General features: G+C 45.2%; 1 protein-coding gene across 1 annotated transcript in view; it reads right to left on the bottom strand.

Annotated features, from left to right (window-relative positions):
* Nucleotides 1-20,660, bottom strand: part of LOC121620842 (potassium voltage-gated channel subfamily C member 1-like) — a 60,747-nt gene extending 40,087 nt beyond the window's left edge. The window contains exon 1 of the mRNA XM_041957072.1: nt 20,094-20,660. Within this exon, the coding sequence (XP_041813006.1) occupies nt 20,094-20,636 (543 nt within the window). The 5' untranslated portion in view covers nt 20,637-20,660. The remainder of the gene's footprint in view (nt 1-20,093) is intronic.
* Between the last annotated feature and the right edge of the window lie 229 nt (nt 20,661-20,889).

Genomic DNA, 20,889 nt, shown 5'->3' with positions numbered 1-20,889 from the left:
CCCAAGCGGTGTACGCTAAAAGAATAACTAGCTAAGAACAGAGCTCATTTCGGGGGGAAAAGAGCTATTTTCGTGGCTAATTGAATCTACTATGCAAGGCGGTATGTGCTTGGAAAGATTGGACAGAGGGAGAAGGAGCGAGACCAGTGGAGGGAGAGCACACTAGTTACAAGCTAATGCAATGCCTGGAGCCACATACTGCGCTATAATGACACGCACCAGCGGGTACCCAAGGTAGAACATTGAGACGGGAAGTTAGGAGGAGGAGGAGAGGTGCTGTCACAAAGCGACGGGGCTCTGGCACTGAGAGAGCCACCCAGCCGTACACTGGCTACAGCACTAAAACAGCCCTGAGCCACACTGCAAAACCTGCTGCATCCAAGTGTGTGTGCAACCAGATTGAGCCACTTGGTTGGTTTAATAAGCCAAAAAGGGGCTGTGTTAGGGAGGACGTTAAGTGTACGACAGAGACATTAAGAGAACGGCCTTCAAAAGTAGATTAAGTACTAAAAAAAAAAAAAAAAAAGTTTTAACTCGCAGAATGATTTAAAAAAAAGCGGGAAACTCCAGAGAGAGACCTGTAAACGCAACCAGTATGTGAATGGCTTCCCTCCTCCTTCCTCTCCTGTCCTGCTGTAGCGCTGCTGCAGGCCGCAGATTGCTGCAGTGCTTCGCTCGGTGCGGAGCTAGCTCCAATACACTAAGTAGGAAGGACGGAGCTCTGCCAAATAGTGCCCCGGGCTGCCAAGGCTCAGAGCGAGGGCCAAAAGCAGCTTCTGCCAGAAAGTTCCTGGTACCTGGGGGATAGGACTGGCCTTACGGGACGCTGTCTGACACTTCCTGCTACTCAGGTGGGGATTAAGACCCCCACCCTAACAACACCACCGCAGTTCTTAAAAAGAGCCTCACCACCATGACAATCAGTGAAAAAATGACCGTTATCATAATATTTTTCAGTCAAAACTGGACCCTCGGGATGATCAGTTGACATCTTTTAATCTTTTACTACATCACTACATATTGGTAGCAAAGCCAAAGGCCATATAGTGACGGGGCAGAGCAGCTCAAAACGAGCTTAAAACTCATCAGCAGTTCGCAAAACGCCTCTGAGCAGCACAGCGAACAACTTCCTGCTCATTCACAGCGAGCTGCAGCGGACTGGAGCTTCAGCTGAAGGCCAAAAAGCAACTAAGTAATGAATATTAAATGAGCACAGCTGACTTTAGCTATGTTGTTGTAGCCACAACATCTTGAATTCAAACAAGCATGCAGGAATTTACAAAAGATTAATTCAGGCATAACTGCATGAGATTTTCTCTCATGATATAAAAAAACTTTTTCAGTTTAAAGTTGTATTTTTCTGTATTGATGTATTTATTTATTTGTCACGTGGGACAATGAAATTGTCCATTTACACACTGCATATAGCTGAGGGGAACTGCAAAGGATTACACCAATGAGTGACACCTTTTCTCATTTTCCATCTGAAAATATTTCTTAGTGCAGCTTTCATGAATAAGGCTGTCATTCTTCTATACGTTTTAATATTCTCATCAAATCCAGTGAAAAGACCAGAACCATAAACTGAAGAGTTGGACAAAGTGAAATTTTGACCTGATGATGGAGCTAAATTCAAAGCTACTTACAAGTCATGTTGAGGAGAGCATGTCTGGAAAAGCACTGCCCATCCCTAAAGCCACACTGCTAACGTGGCTAAATAGGCTTATTAATGTCATAATAATCCACGTTTGCTGCTCTGGGGAGTATTTCCAGCAGCAGACCGGCGGCCTGTATGTGGGGTTGAGTCAAAACAACCTGAAGTGTGTGTGTTCATGGTAGTGACGGAACGTGTCGCCCAATGCAACAGCGTGACTCATTTTTGTGTTTGCAGACAACAATGGAGCTCTCTGGCACAGAGGAATAAGATACATCAGCCTTTGGACACACAATACTAATTAGGAGGATACATTCAATGCTGCTTTGGAGCTACAGATGGGGTTTGATGATAGGAAAAATATACAATGTCGCCAGCCTTTAAGTATATATTTGATGCAATGAGGTTACTGCGGTGGAAATGTCAACAGCAGTAAAGACTATGTTGCAATTTAATATTTAGTTGTACTTCCTTTGAAGAGTGAATCCTCCACAGTGATACTGGAGAGATTGAGCATAGCTACACGAAAGGGGACTTGACTGGATGAAACCTCCAGCTGTACACTGTAATGATTGACAGCTTGGCCCCGCCTGCCTGCCCCCTATTGATGTTTTAACTGGGCGGTTAGATGAGGTCATCAACTGAGAAGAGCACTCTACTAAGGTCATATATTGATCCCCTATCTTTCCATGTGTGTTTGTGTGTGCTGGTATATTGGTGTGGGCGGTCTTAGCTTGTGAAAAACAGAGGCAGTCAAATTACCAATAGGGCAGCGAGATCAGTGAGATCCCTGCAGATTCCAGCACAAACATACAGTATTTATATCTGAGTAGATGTGTGTGTGTGTGTGTCGGACTGAAATAGTTACAAGAGCGAGACTAAAAGTGGAGAAGTTTGAAGAAGTCCCTTTTGTCTTAAAACTCTACAACAGCAAAAAGAGAACTGGTGCAGAGACTGGGGATGTAGCTCGACCATCAACCCACTGACCCACCCACCCACACACACACACACACGCATGTGCAAATAATGCATTCCCTAGCCCCTAAATTTAACTTAACTACTGCAACTAAATGCGTAACCCCAACCCTCATCCCTAGTCCTAACCTAAACCTAATTCTAACCTTAAACCTTAACCATAAAGTCTTAACCCTAAAACAGCCCTTTGAAGTTGCGGGGATCGGCCAAAATGTCGTCACAAAGCAGGAATGTCTCACAAGGCTGCTTTTAAATTAGTCCACACAAAGATAGCAATACAAGCACACACACACACACACAATACTGCAGAGGCCCATAGACCAAGCAGCTGGTTGCGTTTCTGGGCTGAATGGACAAGTGACGGATGGTTACAGACTCAACTATCCAGCTAACTGGGACTGTCCTCACCATAAATGTGACAGCAATGGGGCAAGGGCCTATTGTGGTCATTGCTAACTGTTGTCCTCAGAAGCACTGCGTGAGAAGGAGTAGGTGCAAAAGCACCAAACACCCCCAGGACACACATCCCGCTCCCTGCCACTGTTAAACACTAGTTTCTGCGCAATCTCAACCTAAAGCAGCTGTTCATGACTGATACTACAATGTTCACTTTAAGTAGTTTCATTATTTTCCATGAGTGCAGTCTTTACCTATCCTTTACTAACAGCAGAGGCATACTACACAACAGCAGCCCAGTCATCAGGTCATCACTGCATGAATAAAGCATGAACATACATCTACTGTTTGCAATCTTCATGGAAGATAAAATGATATCAAGAATTTATGACCATGATCTAAATAAAATGTGACACAGTGACCATCTTGAAAGATATTAGTTTGATGTTGACATGAGTCGTTTTAAAGCACTGAACCTCAACCACAGCGGCGGTGTTCATACGAACAATCTTTGTCGTGGTTATCCGTTTTTCTAAGCTCTCAAATGTTAAAACTGGTATCAGCCTCAAAAATCCAGCATCAGTTATGCTCCAGCTCTCGATCTCACCCCACCAAATCGTTTCATGAGGTGGCTGAAAACAGACACAGAAATTTGTCTTCAGGAAGAAACAAAGCTCCACCCAGATTTCAACAAGCCTCATTTTTTTGGGAACAAATTAGGTGCATCTATATATCAAATCATTGTTAATGCAATTTGTCAACGAGTTTGTCATTGCCCTTTGCAGATTCTTCCATTCCAACAGGACAGTTTAACAAGGTGACTTTTTCCAAGGCAAAAGGTTTTCTTCTGCACAGCACCTGCAATATGACGATTACTTCTGTATTTCATCAGCTACACCAAGACACATCAGGGAATACGCCTGGGTGTTTGTGTGTGTGTGTTCACATCTTTCACTCCTCTCTATCGCCCCATCTAGTCTCTGTCTCTCCCTCTTTTTCTCCTATTCTTGTCCGTGTGAACTGTCCTCTGTCCTCAGCGTGGTCTCTTGGGGGGGGTTCGCTGTGTCTGGCTCTCCTGTGCATTAGGGTTGGCGTGCCCACCACATGTGAAGAGCTGCAAAGAAGCTGAGGAGCCTACAGACTGCCCAAGGCTGCCCTCAGCAAAACAATTACAGTGTTTGTGGTTTGAAGACTATTTTTACAGTTTCCTGACAAGTGACCTCTTGTGGTCATGAGAATAATGACTGACACTGAGAAACAAAGGAGAAAGTAGCCCGACGTTGACGGAGCCACAAAGGGAGGAGGTCGGGTCGGATGGCTGTGTGTACAAAGCAGTGGCCACACCTTGCATCTGGTCTCCTGCCTACAGTCATCATTGGTCTCTTTGAAGCACGACTAAGCTTGAAGCTGGTAGTTGCAATTCACCAAACCTTAAGCAACTTTGTTTTTGTCATTACAATAACATCATAAACATTACAACACATGTCTGGACCTCACGTTGCACTGCAGACTTCACCTCAATGGCTCCTTTGTCATTGGAAATCACTACACCCACTTGAAGGAGCTGCATTTAGACCCTGGTTCCTGCATTGAAAATGAACATAAAGTTCCTTAAAAAGCTTCCAGGGATAAAAAAAAAAAAGTTCCTGCGGTATGAACGGGTTATGCATTTCACTAAAATTACACCAGCGACATCTGACATGTTGCGTGTGAGCAAACAAATAGAGACTCTTCTGCAAAAAAAAAAAAACCTAATGAAAGATGTCCTTCCCTTTCCAGACACACACAAAAATGAACTCACGAGACAGAAATACACACAGTGAGTAAATAATGGAGGGACGGGGGGGTGGTTGGGTTTCGCCCCACGGTCAGGGCAGATTCTCTGCAAAGGAGGAACATGTCAGTTGTCTGTCACAGCGCCAAAAAGCAAAGTTCTCTGAGGTTTCTGCAGGACACAGGTGATTTGCATTAGCGAGAGAAGAGGAAATGAATTGCATGGCTTTTTTGTTCACAATTCTTCTGGTACACTTAGCCTTTCTAACGCAGCACATTACAACTGCATCACACACTGATGTAAAGAAAGGCCTGGAGGTACATTAACTGGCTGGCTTCCTGTCTTTGACCTGGTCTGGCTGCTTCTTGCTTCGTGCTTCCTCTCTTCCGTCCTCTCTTTCTTTCTTTCTCCATTCATTTTCTTTTTGTTCTTTTTCCCTTCCCTCCATCCCCCCTTCCTTGCTTTCTTCCTTCATGTCTTTCTTCTTTCCTTCTCTTGTCAAACACAGGCTACATGATGAAATTGTAAAAACGGAAAGAACGCGAGAATAAAAAATAGGGTATATGATAGAAGGAGATGTGTACGCTCATGTATTTCTGTGTGTGTGTGTGGCTTTGTGCACAGCTATATGTCCCTTGAGTGATTTAAGAACAGCACAAGACCTCAGGGACAAAAAGAACGAGAGCAGGATAATGGAATATGATATTATGCGGAGGGACGAGGGAAAGAAAGAAAGACAGACACAGAAAGAAAGAACGAAAGAAAGAAAGAAAGGAAGAAAGGAATAAGGAAAAAAGTTGTGTTCTGTTATGTTCTGTTACGTCTGACGCTCTTGTGACTACATATATTTGTCCTCTACATTTCTGTCACTGAGGCTTACTGAGACTGCTCCATCTTATCTCCTGGCTCCCTGGTGCACATACACACACACACCTCCACCCACACGGCCCACTGAGGTGAAGCAGCCAAACAGAAGGTAGTGCACTTTTCCTGCTTAGTTCTCCTGCTCTCCCTGATCACTGCAGCGCTCCACAATACCATTCACATCGTCCTTGCGAAGATATTCCTCTCTGTTGGTGTGTCCTGTCCTCTCCTCCTAAATAAAAGTACCTCTCACCTTTTCTGAAGTCACAACTTCAGGAATTCAACAAGGACTAACTGATCTCAACCACTGCGAGAGGCCGCTTCCAGCAGAGAAAGGCTCCTGACCAGAGAGCAGATAACCAGAGTTCAGGGTTTGTGAACATATCTGACCATCAATTGAGTTCAAAACATTTTTCTCAGAAACTTAAACCAAACCAGAGCTACGAGGAGAGTCGTTACGGGTTCATCAGTCCTCAAATGCATACTTTGTTGGACTGAGGTGAGGTGACTCACTTCCAACGTTCCACTGTTCAGACATAAAAATCTATCCTTGTCGGTACATTTAGGATGGTATTATTGTCCTGGTGCAATGTCCTGAAAAAAGGCATGTATATGGTGTCATTTAAATATCTGTTTGCAACCCAAAGGTAAAAGGAGCTAATGTTTCACAAAAAAGCTAAGATTTTAAATCTAAAACAATCAACACAAATTTGTGTAGGAAAACTATCCTATTAATCCTAGAGCTCCAAACCACTGGACTGAACTAGCTGTTTAAAAGCAGCTCCACCTCGAGCAGCTACAACAGTGGAATGCTGCTACACGCTGATGCATTAACATTAACAGTATAAATTAACAATACAGTCATATTCAATAAACAAGGCCAAGTACTTTTACTTTTGATGCTTTAAATCTGTTTTTGCTTTATACTTAAGATATTTCTACTCAAGAAAGGACTTTCACAAAGAATGTCTGAAGTATTTTTACATTGTCGTTTTAATACTTTTACTGCAAAGGACCTGTATACTTCCTCCACTAACACTCACTGCACAATGGTAATTAGCAAATCCTAACATGCTAAATGAAGATGGTGACCACGTTGAACATTACCTGTTAAACATCAGCGTGCTAGCATTGTCAGTGCACTGCTGTGTCTAAGTAGGCTATGGTCTCCCACAGCTGCTAGCACGGTGGTAACTTTAATTTAACTGTAGCTATTCCAGACTTAGACCTGCTCCGCATTAAAAAGTAAAACACATTGTGTTCACAGAGCAGCTGAGCGCAATGTGATTATGTGTGTGTTTGCAAAGCAGTGGTCAGCAACCTATATCATCTTCACCATCAAATACACACACATGCGCACACACACACACCTGCAAAGATTTCTTGGCATAATGATGAAGCTGAAACATCGGAGCAGATGAATTTATACAGGGCGAACTATCACAGGGTGTCAGGAGGGGAGAGGAATACATCAGGAGAACGTCAATCGAGAAAGTGGAAGTGGAGAAAAACAGAGCGATGGAGGGGAGAGATCCCCTTCATCTCTTCTCCCGAACAGAATTCCCAGTTGCTGCTTTCCCCCGGTCTTCATTTCTCATGGAATAATCCCTCCTCTTCCTCCCTCTCTCATCGCCTACTCCTCTTCATATGCATCCACTCATCCTCCAGCTTCCTCTCCTCTGTGTCTTTATGTCACTTTCTGAACACTGTGCCGCAGCGTTACGCTGTTGTCATTCTGAGATTCTCCTTTTCTTCACTCACGTCTGGTCCCACACTATGCAGATATGTACACACACACACACACACATACACACACTCGCACAGACACGCACGCGCACAACAATCAATCAAGAGCGTGGTGTGAGAGACTTGAGTACAGCAAACACACAGGAAGGCTTTACAGAAATCATCGCATTATCGATGCAGAACATGAGGACTGACAGAGAGGTTTATGGCATGATTGTGAGTGTGAGCATGTGTGTGTGTGTGTGCGTGTGTGTGAGTGTGTGTGAGTGTGCACAGAGATAAACAGCCGACTTTACAGTAATGTCAAAAGACAGGAGGTAGAATGTAACTGTAAAATGTACACGTCTTTATGTCTTCCTCTTTTCTTCTTTTTTATGGGAGCCTGTGGACGTACCTCGTAAATCCAATGCATGTGTCTGGAAAGGGAAAACAGCTAGCCTGGCTCTGTCCAAACACATCAGCACCACTGAAGCTCACTGATTAAAACATTATCTCATCTTATTTCTTTAAATCATACAAAAACCAGGTGAAGAATGGGTTTATAAATGTAATGTTCTGGTTTAAAAATCACCAACCAAACAGTCATTATGTCTCTGGGACCAAACTGATAAAGTGCCTGTGGATTCCCCTGCAGGCTGCATTCAATAGACCTCTCTAGAAAACTAGATTGGACAAAGGAGGAAGTATGTGCTCTGTAGTAAATTAATTACACAAAATGTATCTTTACTAAAAGAGCTGGAGGAAGCTGATGGAGAATATACTGCATGTAATAGAGAGATCTTTTCTGCTAATTAAGGGGGAGGCAGAAAACTGTATTTTAAGCTATCTAATGTTGATTTTGATTAAGAGGTAAGTGCACCACCACTTCCATCAGCTCCATCGGTTCACGCCTTTAACATCTCAAATGAAATATGGCTACCTAATTAAACCTCTTTAAGGGTTAGGGTTTTGAAGTTGCATGATTATTACTATTATTTTATTTATTGATTTATTTATTGATTTATTGCACATTCACATCCAGGAGACTCAGAGCAACATTAGCATTTATTTAGACTGGTTCAATATTCACTCTCCTGTTTGCTCTGGTCTCCCAAGAAAGATTCTTGGCTCTTTGGCTGTTAAATGTTCACCAGCTAGTTGTTAACTGCGCCTGTCTACTGCTTGATGCTGGCTGGGAGGTGTACAGTAAGCTTATCGGAGCTTTTCCTCTACAAACAGCTGCCGAACACAAGGCTGATGAGAGATGTGAGACTGAACAAAAACAGTCACATTGCAGGTCGCAGAACCAAAAGACTGAGCTAAAAGGTGCTAAAAAGCTCAGTTTTTCTCATGGGAAGGAGTAGAGTTGATAATAATTCAATATAAGTAAGCCCTTACACATTAGTCACTTGATCCATCGTTGATATATAACATTTTGATCTTTGCAGCTTTGAGACACATCGTGTTTTTGACTGAATTTGGTGTTTTCTTCTTACATTTGGTACTAAAAGTGATGCTAATGAAGTGATGATCTTATTTTGGAATTAAATTCATAATATATTTGTACGTATATTCCCTAAAAAGCATTATAGCTTTCTTTGAAGTGCCTCTGAAAACCCTGCAGCCATCGCCTGCATGCCTGCTGTTTGCTACAGCGCCCCCCGCAGAGCGTCACCATGAACACTGCCGCAGGGTGTTCCTCTTCGTGCAAAGAGGCGAGCTGTGTGTGTTTGTGTGTGTGAGACTGCACCAGGGGCTTGTCTCCAGGAGCGTGCATCAGAGGCGCTATAACACCTCCACCCCCAACCGGGAGGGGGGGCGAGGTGCGTGTGTTGAAATGATGGAGTGAAAGAAGTCTATATTTAGAGGGGAAAAAAGGAGCAGAGGAGGAGGGATGGGACGGAGAAAGGGATCCTCTTCTGGGTTTTTGGCTACTTAAGGAGGAAGATTCAGAGAAGCTGTAGGACATCTCTGATTGGTGCATTCGAGGTTGTAAACTCACGCAGCCAGTGTAGAAAGCGTATTTTTATGTCCGTTCCCAGGCTGTGGCACTACTGCTTCTCCCGGTCTCCCTCAGGAGGAACTGTTTGGAAAATCCTAAGATTACTCCAATTAAAATCAGGTTACGCAGCTTCTCGTGGCACACAATGAGAATATCTGAACTGCTCTGTTTGTATCTGAATGTTAAAAAAATAAAATATCTTTCCTGTGTCTGTGCAAGAAGTCAGTGCCAACTGGCTCTGTGTCAATCCGTCACTTATCATCAACAATTAAAAAAATGCCTTCATTAGGCTTTGAATGGCACCCACAGAATGACTGTGGGTTAGTGGGGGCTGTCCTCTAATTGTAATTTTGTCATGTGGTATGTACGGCCAGTGTTGAAGTGATACTGTTGGTTTGGTCAAACAACTATGAAAGGTTTCCTCGGGTCAATACTTCCCCTGAGAAAGCTCTTCAAATGTCATGTTTGTCATGAATAAATAAAGTCACGCTGACCGCAGTGTGTGTGTGTGTTTGTGTGTGTGTGTGTGTGTGTGCACTGATAAGTAAGCACGGCTTTGCCTGTGATGTTCACGTGGGTTTACATTAAATTTCAGATTATACCTTTTCAGCTTTTACTCCAAGCTGTTCACAGTTATGAACTTGTTTAACTCTGTTTGGTTTAAGAAGACGTCATGCTTGATTTGAGCTAATTCTAGCTTTTAAACACTATTATGGTTCACATGACAAATACATTTCCACAGCATTGATTTACAAATACGCACACACGCACACACACATGTATATAGTCCTCACATAAGTTGCCAACTCAAAGAATCAAAGTCTTATAAGTAGAGGTTGACACATTAGTATCAAACACATTTAGAATAATCATATTATCACAAACTAATTTCAGTATAGTGGGACTGGGGAGTCTGGGGCCCCCAGGGTATGGAGTGATCCAGGTTTGGCCATGGCAAGCTCCCCCTCATCACAGTGATGTGACTTAAATCAATTAGGTGGGATGATGACAGCGATGAAACATTTCATCAGGCTGCTTTCAAGTGGCTGCATTCAGGATCTCAAACCTCAGTGAAACTGCTGTCTGTACACTATTTCAGCATTTCAGCGCCGGACAACTTCTGCTTCAGCAACTGCTTCACCATTTGAAAGTGCCAGCAAACAACTGCCAGAACTCAAGTGCTCCCAAATTAAAATTGTGTTCTCGAGTTGATTCAGCACTTCTTCACTTCCAGCAATGCTTCTATTTTCATGTCATTACTCGGTGCCAGCGACCCACATTAGCCACTTCAGCGCTGGATGGCACCCTGGGGGAACAAACAGCACATGTAAAGCTTTTCATTTTTCATAGACAGCTCTGTTAGCTGAAACCTACACCCTGTATCAGTTCTCTCAGTACTGGATAGTTCAGTGGCTCAGCACAATGACCGCATTCATGCGTCGTGAGCACTTTCACTATCAGCCATCCATCCAGGGTCCGCTGACACCCATCAAACACCACTACACACAACGAACCATTTTCTTCCAATGTGCTTATAACAAAGTTCTTCAGAGAGGCTCTAGGATGTCTTCAATTAGCGTCTGTTGTGGTCGCGTTGCATTCTGGGGAAGCCCTCAGGGAGCGTACTCGTCCTGCTTTGTACTTACGTGCATTCACAGTGAGAATGCTAACATGCTAATGGTGAGCATGCATAGTGTCTCCCATGGTCAAATGTTAGTTTAGTGCGTTAGTTATGCAGGTATTTGGCATTAAACCAAAGTATTAGACAAACAAAATTTCTGGCGTGATGATGGAGCTATGGAGAATGAGACGGGATCGCCAAAGTGAGGAAAACATGAATGTCTGGACCACATTCCATGGCAATCCACCCACTCTCGTAAACACATTTCAGTCTAGAAAAAAGTGGTGAACCTACAGAGCCATCAGTGGAGTCTGAGATACAAATTTTGACATCTGCAAAAATGTTGAGATAGCAGTGCTGTATTTTAAAATGATGACTTATGGTGTCATGTTCAAATTACGAGACTGTCAGTACGCTTCAAACAAAGTGCTTGATGTGCCTGAAACCTCCTTTCCTGCAGTGGAATCAGAGCGGGGCCGCGTTCAACAGTCTTTGTAACTGACAGTCTGACAATCATGGCTGCTTTATGCAGTGACTGGCCAGGTGTGAAAGTAGGCAGGGTGTGAACTTCTGTCCAGCTCTCTGTTTTCATTCTTCACACTAGTTCTGTCACTTTTTGTGCGTGCAATCGCTCCCGACACCACGGAAGCTTTCGAGGAGAGGCTGTCTTGTGAATTAGGAGGCTACAGGCGAGTGTGGTCACTCCAAACAGGCCGGGACACTTCAGACACGGTCGTGGTCAACCCAACACAAACCCTGCCCTTACCCTTCTCTCCCACCGTTTATTTAAGACGCCAGCTGATATATGTGTGTTTGTGGTTGTATTGCTGTCCCGTGTTTCATCTTACAGGATACCAAGCAGTGAGTGTGAACAGGCGGTTTAACTTCGCCCCTCCCGGCCTGGATGCAACAGAGCCAATGTTTTGGGCTGCTGTTGGCAGGTCCATTCTGCTGGAGAACATTAAGCACCTGCTCAGCCATGACAAATGAAAGTGTGTATGAGCATGTAAGTGTCCAGATATGTGTATGCGAGTGCTGTGTTGCTCAGAGTTGTTGTTATTTGGTAACAGGGACTTTAAGCAGAGCATATGGTGTTATTAGCCGTTGTAGGGCTACAAGGAGGCAGCTTAGCGCACATAACAGCTGCTGAGCCGACAGCAATTTTTCTTTGGATTTCCATCCATAGAAACAAAGTGACAAGCGGGTTATTCCCGGTTGATATCATTTCACTTTTAGTCGTGAGAGATGCTGATGAAAGAGACTGAACAAATGAAATAAGTTTGATGATTTGAGACAATTTCGCCTCAGTAGTTTCGCCAAATGCTTGAAACGACCACTGTTCACCTTTCCCTGGTGGTCACGTGAAGAATGGCTGTCGCTCGCTGAGTATTTGTGACGTTAAACTGGCACAGTAAAGTGGAGGTCGGGGTTGGTGGTTGGCTGTACAAAGCGTCTGACTTTGAAACCAGAGAGCGCTGTTCATATCCTGTCCTCTTCAGGCATGAGCACGGTGGTAGATGGGCATGCATAATCCTTCTGATTTACTACCCTAACCCTAATCCAGTGGTGTCGCAGCCTGGGTGCCTGGTATAATGTTTTTTATAAGTAAAAGCCTGAAGTGTGTTTTTTACCCTGACTAGCTTCAATCTCAAACTGTTGCCTGTCCACCACCAGTGGTGCGCCAAGCTTTGGCTACCTGCCCTCCTCCCCCGACAAGCCACACTGCATAGTCTGACAGCCCCTGTTCAACTGTGTTATTCAGGCATTTATGTTGTGAATTTCACTGTTGGATAATAGGGTTTAACCATGCATGAAGAGATGTGTGGTGTTGGACTAAAAAAGTGTTCTGTAATATAGTTCCATATTCATACAGTAATACACCCCCCCCCCCCCCCCGATATATCCTCTTCCTCTGTGCTACAGAGCTCCATTGTTGTCCAAAAACTATCCATCAAAGAGCCACACTGTTGCACTGGATGACGTGTTCCTCCATCATCATGAACACACACTGTATTATTTTGACTCAGTCCCACATACACCGTCCTGCTGCCCCAAACACTCACCACAGCACCAAATATGGATAAATCCGCAGCTGAATACAGTCCCCAGAAGTCCACTCCATTGTTGCATGCATTGTCACTTTTGGCCTTTTCATGGGATTTCTTACAAATATTACAAAATAAAGAATAACAATAGTTTTACTGTTTCAAGAGAATCAAACTTGCATATGTTAGAGCTGTTTGGAGATACTGTGAGCATTTGGAAATTGGTTTCAGGAGCTTTCTTGTTGCAATCTCAGCCACTCAGATGGTTTTCATAAAGCCCAATCTGCTGTTTCAAGAGTAAACAGAGGCCCCAAAACAGTGAGGAGGTAATGTTGTTCAAATCCAGCAAGGAAGCCAGAAGGGGATCAGCTCCATTTCTCACCTCTACGCACACACACATACACACACGCACGCACTGCACAGCACATCACAGCAGATCACTCTGCAGTAATCTGCTGCATGTGAGAGTGTATTAGGCAGTACGAGGCTGGAGGCTTACTGCACATGCTATTTTCTATGCTCAATTAGCTTTTTTACGCAATTGTGTGTGTCTTTGTATTTAGCCAGGATGTGTGTGTGCGTGCACGTGTGTTCATGTGTGTGTGCGTGTGTGTTCGTTGGCTGTGTTATTGACCCCTGCGAGGGGAGAGGACAGTGGAGATCACTCAGAGGTTAAACGCTTTATTTCTTGACATGTCATCAAATATAGTAGCTCTTTCTCTCTGCACCCTCTCCTCTTACATTCGCTCCTCTCTCTCCGTCTCTCCCTCCTGCCATTGGCGACACATAGAGAAAGAAAGCTCTGTCGCAGCATTATCCTGAAAAGCACAGAGGGGGAAGGGGGACCCTGGTGGATATATTGCCTATAGCGCAACGAAACCACTCGAGAGGGAGGGGGAGAGAGAGCGCTACTAAAGGTTTTAAAAACGGGAGGAAAGACGGCAAAAATTGTCAAGAGACAAAAACATAGGAAGATTTTGGAAACATCTAAAATGTGTGTGATTACATTTCACAATCTGGCTGTCATTGTTTTGCTGCAGTGGTATTAAGCTCATGCAGTGACATTACTATCTGGCACCACACTCTATAGGGAAGGTCAGAAGCAATGTACCTGCTCCATAAATAACGCTGGCGAAGTCATTGTTTTTGGGTGAATCGGTTAATAAATGGGGCCAGTTTCCACCCACTGACCATCTGTCTCACCTTAGCTCTTAAAGGAATAGTTCACCATTTGGGGTAATAGACCTTGCATTCAAGATTCACAATTGAGGTGAACTGGATACCAGTGTCCCCAACCTGTTTTGGCCCTATCAGACGAGCTCCAGCACCGCTCATCATCCATCATGTTCCAAACGTGTTCATTTGTGAAATGTTATTTAACACCGTAAATCATTTATGTGGATATTGTAACAATATTTTTTCATACAAATGGTTTGGTCAATTTGGACAAGTTTGCATTTACTACTTTCAAAAGAGTGTCAGCAGATGGATTCAACCATTACCAGCTACTTTATCCATGTTCAACCATTACATTATATCTTTCACAACTGTTCATAGATTAACTTCACTTTAAAGTAGCTATTTCAACTATGATATGTCCACATACTCCCTGCAACAATATCCGACAACTCTTGTGTTACATGCTCCACTATGTTCAGTAAAACCAAAGCCATGAGCTAAAAGAGGCTGAAAGGCTCTGTAGCACTGAGGGGAACAGCTTCTGTGGGTTTGTCACCTTCAGAGTAACACAGATTTTATTCATGGTTAACATAAATATATCGATGTGTGCAGCTTTAATTGACCATAATAATTGTCCCGCCTTGCGTAGTATATCCATCCTCACTGCATTATAAATGCTGACATCCATAAACATCTTTGATTTTCATTCAACGGGACGTGATGAAATTTAAGTGTGGGTTTGGTGCTTGTGTTTTGGCAGCTTTCACACAGATGACGTAAAACTAGCCACATCGGTGCTTACTATTGATTTAGCTATACGCTAACAGGAGCGAGCTTAGCTTATTTTCTGCCTGCACGGCAGCTGAGGACATTGCAGTCTAATAATAATGAACCCAAATAACTCACATGTGCAACCAAGCCTCTGAAAATGAGGTCAGAATGACAATAACAGTTCCACAATGGCCGTGTGTGGCGGTACAGTAAGTGTGTGGAAGTGTAGGCGCGTGTGCGCGTTGCCACTGTGTTGGTATTTGTTTCTCTCCTTGAGGGAATGGGAATTGCCGTCGCACCCCGCAGTGTGAAAGGATGGAGGGAGTCAGAGGGAGAGAGGGAAAGAGAGGATGAATGTGTGTGTGGGACGGTTTTGCTTACAAAGGAGCACCATTCAGCTGAGACGTCCACCTGAATGAGGCTGAGCTGAGACGTGCTGCCCGATCGATAAACGGATACGAGCATCCCAGCATGCCGAGCTCAGCAGAAACGGGAAAAAAAAGAGGGGCAGCGGGAACGAAAACGAGGGGGTGCAGAATGTGACCCCCCATCCTTGTCGTCTTCCTCCTCTACTGCTTCTTACTCTGAATTCATTTCACCACCACCCTCACCAAAAACACCTTCCATCCTGTCCCCCCCTCCCCTCTCTGTGTGTGTCTCTCCCTCCTTCTCTGCAGCAGACTCCAGCGCAGTCAGCTACTATGGGGACTGCAGTGTTACGCTATAGCACAAGTAGAGAGCTGGAGAGAACGAGAGGAGGGGGAGAAGAGGTGGGAGAGATGGAGGGAGAGGACGTGGAGGGGGCGAGGGGGGCCGAATAGCGATAATAAGCAATCCAGCACTCAGCTCTGAAATCATGGTAATAATGCAGCACGAGCTGTCAGTGGTGATGACGGGGAGAAAAGGAACGGGGGGGGGAGTACTGTACAAACGATAGAGTAGAAGAGAAGAAGACAGGAGGAAAAGAAAGGAATGGAAAGCCCAGATATCTCTGCAGGGATGTTGTAATATACTTAATGGACAGATGCGAGAATTGAACCAGCAATCCAGTCATTAATTTTCCATCGCTGTCTTCCAGCATCCGACATTTCCGTCTTCTTCAGCCGAGACGTTGGCAGGGACGCGCAGCTTCGCCCTTGTCGTTCTCCACCGAGCTAATCAGCTAAAACCGAGCCGGCAGCCTGACCTCAGCCCACCTGAGCGCTGCTGCTGCTGCTGCTGCTGCACCACCGGCCACCCCCCTCCACCTCTTCCAACCTATCTTTATGTCACCGCGCTGGCACCGAAACTATTGACTGCAACACTTTCAAAGTCACCTCAGCTGTCATTCTGGTGCCCCCCAACCCCCCCCCCCAACATGACACCACCCCGGCGTCCAATATTTCTTTTTTGACTGTCAACCCCCTCCTTCGGTCCTTCGATCACTTGTTTGGCTGCCATTTAATTTTCTGACTGGTTGAGTTTTATGCATGAAAAAGCTGCACCAGTCTGGATCTTTTGATCAATAATATCTGCCTTGATAACTTCAATACGATGCAGCTGTGAGGAGACAACGCTTCCTCATAACTCAACGGCTGAACAGGCTGAGTGCCGATGACTCCTATAGCGAAGATAATGACGAAGGCCGACCTTCATTCTACCAGACGTTCACCCTCACATCATTAATGATGTGAAACTGTCGCACTTTGCTTTGGTTCAGGCAACAAATGCAGTTGGCTAGGTTGAGGAAAAGATCATGGGTAAAATAAGTCCTTCACTATCAGGTGCGTGATGTAACACAAGTACGTTCTGTCACCTAAAATCACCCAGGATACAACCTGGGTGAAAGTCCTGGGTCTCCACCTCGTCTTCCTCTAAATACAGACTTTCTTGCTCTTTATATAACGTCACCTGACTTCCTCCTTTGCTCTTGTTATAATTACTATGGCCACTAGAGGTCACCACCTAACAATAGTCATAAAGATATGTCATAAAAATAACCCACATGCAAAGCCGACCTGTGTGGTCGTTTTTTGTGGTGAGGACGGGCTCAAAAAATAAGATTCACGTGTGATCCAAACTTAGTACGATCTTGCCTTTCTCTTGTTCCTTTGGCATCATTTGGTATGAACCAGTGGTTCTCAGCCTTTTTTCAGTACTACATCCCTTATGATGAGCTGGCATGCCTCATAGATGAACTGGCAGCTACAGACATCCCCAGGTGCACATTTGTGACCCTGCATGAAAAGTACGTGTGACCCACTGAAGTGATGTCGCCTGCAGAGAACATGTGAAAACATAAACCACACAGGCGGTCGGTTGTCGTCCCTCACTTTTGCTGAACGACAAAGGAAGCACTCAGACATCACGACGGCAGATTCAGGAACATGCACTCCTGCAAACTTTGTTCACTGATGTGCTTTAGAAATGTGAAGGCACTACAGAGACAGATGTATTTTGGTAAGAGCCATTTTTAAAGCCCATTCAAAAGAGATGCTGAGGGTACAGGCTTGAAGATGTGCTAACTCGTGACAGAGCTACAGGGCAGCTAACGTGCAGTGTCGCTGTGCCCCAGTGGACATCCTGGCTATGCAGATGTGGAAAGTATGATTTCCATGTTTAACTGCTGGGCGCCAGTGTTTTGAGGAGGGACGTCTTTCTCAATCTAATAGTGAGAAAGAAATTTTAATAAGGAAATCAACCAACTAGAAAATCACGATATGCAGATATTTATTTTGAAATCTTCCCACAGACCTCCTGCATAAGTCGCAAGGGGTCTGTGTGTGTGTGTGTGTATAGTATGTGTGCCTCTGATTGTATGTCTCCATCCTAAGTCACTAAGAGCGGCGAAGTCAATATGCTGTCTCCGTACGTATGGCAGAGTCGACAAAAAATACACCTCAAGTCACAATGATTCAGGTCAGCACTGGCCTCCAGCTCTGCAAATGGCCATAGATTTTTAGAGACAATTAAGCAGAGGAAGGCAAACGGAGACACGGGTGAGAGGAGGAGAGCTGACCACCCGAGTAGAGAAAAGGGATGAAGCTGAGGAGGGGGAAAGGAGCTGGAGAGAAAAAAGAGACGGAGACAATACAACTGCAGCAGAAAGGTAGGAGAGCAGAGGGAAACAGAATCATTAACTGACTGGAAAGTGTGTGTGTGTGTGTGTGTGTGTGTTAATTTTCTGAGCAACAGTAATAACTACCATCACTCCAGCTGATCTTTTCAACTATACTGTCTGTTATGCTGCTCAAAACTTACAAACGTACATGTCTCCTTGGAGTTGAAAGGTATATTAATCAGAATCCTTGTGATGATACAGCTAAGTCTGATTTAAATTTTATTTGTTGACCCCCCCAACTGTGGAAGCAGCTACTATGCTAAGTCTCACAAGCGCAGCACTGGCTGACTCTCTCTTTTGCACAGAGATTATAATGACAGCCATCACACTAGCGTACCTAAATACTTTTAAAAGTGGAAACTAAAAACATCCTTAAGTGACTTATGACTCCATCACCTGCAAAGCCACGGAGCTCCACCACTAGCTGACACCCATTCTTTGACATCCACTTTCCTCTGTTGGACCTCCATGTCCAGGACAGCCGCAGCCTTGGATCAAAGAGGCAGAGATTTGGCCAGAAGTTAGGGGGTAAGGGCCTCTGCACCACCCTCCACATCATGTTTGAAACATTCTGGGAGAGGCCGGGCAAAAATCAAGGGTGTACACAGCCTGTAACAGTTGGATTGACACCAACTTCAGTCTCCCACATGAAATCCGAATGCACTTCCTGCCCATCCACGACCCTGACCTCCTCACCCTTACTCTGTACATGAAGGATACACTACGTCCTGTGGTTGTACTAAACACCACCTGTGACAGACAGCTTTGTAGACCTGTACACTTTATGGTGTAGCTTCACTGGATCCTTTCAGATATTCCACAGTAAAACTTTTCCTGATGGTGCCATCAGGACACTGCTACATGCTCTTTGTACTTTTTAAGGGCATAAAGAATTCATCTCTGTGCCGTAGAGCAGTGCAGAATATTTCACGCCAATTTCAACGAACTAAAATTAGAGGCTAACAATAATATTTGATTCATTAGCGTTGTGCTCTGGTCTAAACTGGCACTGTGTTCACCAGCAAAGTCAAAGAAAAAACTGATGAGCAAATATAAACCAGTTCTGATAGATGTTCAAGAAAGAACACACGCTCACACACACACACAATTACAAATGCCAAAAGCACTCCCCATCACCTGCCAGCACACCTGAGGTACACATTCAACAGAAAACAGTATTCATGTGCACACACACACACAAACATGCACAAACCCAGAAACCCTGGCTGAAGAACGAGGCAGTTTCACACATAATGTCAACAACATGTCAGAGAGAGAGCAGATGAATGAGGCAGGATGCCTCACCAACCTTTGGATTGTCACTTTCAGTCGCTTGGTGATTAAGTCAATTATTGAACTGTGGAACGATTTTCACCAAATGCAGACTGATAGTGGAGAGAACTGGATCCCAAATTAGGGTAATTTCTATTTAAATCATGTTAAGACTGTTCAGTATTTTATATTGAACAATTTGGCGCACACATACAGACACTAGAGAGGGAGGCAGAGAGAGAGAAGGCTGGACTGATGCGCACAGACAAATGGGCATCAGCAGTGGCCAAATTTGCGCACAATGATGTCAATGGCAGAGACTAAAAGGAAGTAGCAGCGGCACGATAGTGAAGTGGGGGAGAGGAGCGAAGAGATGAGCAGAATGGAAAGCAAAGACGTGAGAGAAAGAACGAAGCCGTGGAAGAAATGAACCACGGGATCATACTGGCGCATATGCACCTATTAAACTATATCTGTCTATCTGTGTGTCTATCTGTCTGTCTGTCTGTCTTCTGTTTATCTATAGCATGCATTTTGGTTTACTTCTGGAAAAAACACTGTGGTGCATTTCTCATCCTCATACTCTTCCAAAACAGTTTAGGGGTAACTTTACGCGCAACAATGCGCAGTGGCGACAACAGTGCCAAACACTGGTACGTGAGCGCGTGCCAGAGAAACAGCACAGAGGAGAGCAGACACTTGTCCGACCACTCACCCGGGCGTATTTGGAGGAGTAGGGGTCCTCGAACAGCGCCCACATATTGGGCTGCCACACCTCCCACCATGTCGCCCTGCGGCCGTCCTCCTGCATGCACAGCCGCTTCAGGTCGCCGTCAGCCCCGCCGGTGAGCGCCGGGTCATCCTCTGGTGCGTCCGGCTCGGGGGTCTCGAAGCTGTCCAGGGCTTCCTCGGCATCGCGATGTTGCCGGTAGTTCATCCAGCAGCACGCCTCCACGTCCGTCTCATCGATGCCCCAGAAGGCGAGCTCCTCCTCGAAGAGCGGCCCGCACACATCGTTGGGGCAGTGGAGCTTGCCGGTACGGTAGTAGTTAAGGATGAAGGCGAAGGTGGCCGGGTGGCGGTCGAAGAAGAACTCGTCGGACTTGGGGTCGTAGTCGAAGTTGCTGTAGGCGTCGGGCTCGGTCAGCCAAGACAAGCGCGTCCCCGGCAGCGTCTTCAGGGTGCTCCGGTAGGTCTCGTGTCGGATTCCGCCGCAGTTGATCACGATCTTCTCGCTATCTGACGCCGAGCAAGTCATGGCTGCGCTGGAGCATGCTTCGGTCGATGCGCCCGACTGCTGCTGCTGCTGCCGCTGCGGCTACTGTCCGTCCCCATCCACCGCCAGTGCCCGCTCTGTAGGCTACTGTTATACCGTCCCGGCAAGGAGTCAGGGGCAACTGAGAGGAGGAGGAGAGGAGGATGGGGAGGAGGAGTCTGCGCGCGCGCGCGTGTGTGAGTGTGTGTGTGAGGGAGAGAGAGAGGGAGAGAGAGAGAAAGATGCGGATTTTATG

Source organism: Chelmon rostratus, chromosome 17 (assembly GCF_017976325.1).
Source record: "Chelmon rostratus isolate fCheRos1 chromosome 17, fCheRos1.pri, whole genome shotgun sequence".
Lineage (NCBI taxonomy): Eukaryota > Metazoa > Chordata > Actinopteri > Chaetodontiformes > Chaetodontidae > Chelmon > Chelmon rostratus.
This window is presented reverse-complemented; position numbering and strand designations above follow the sequence as displayed.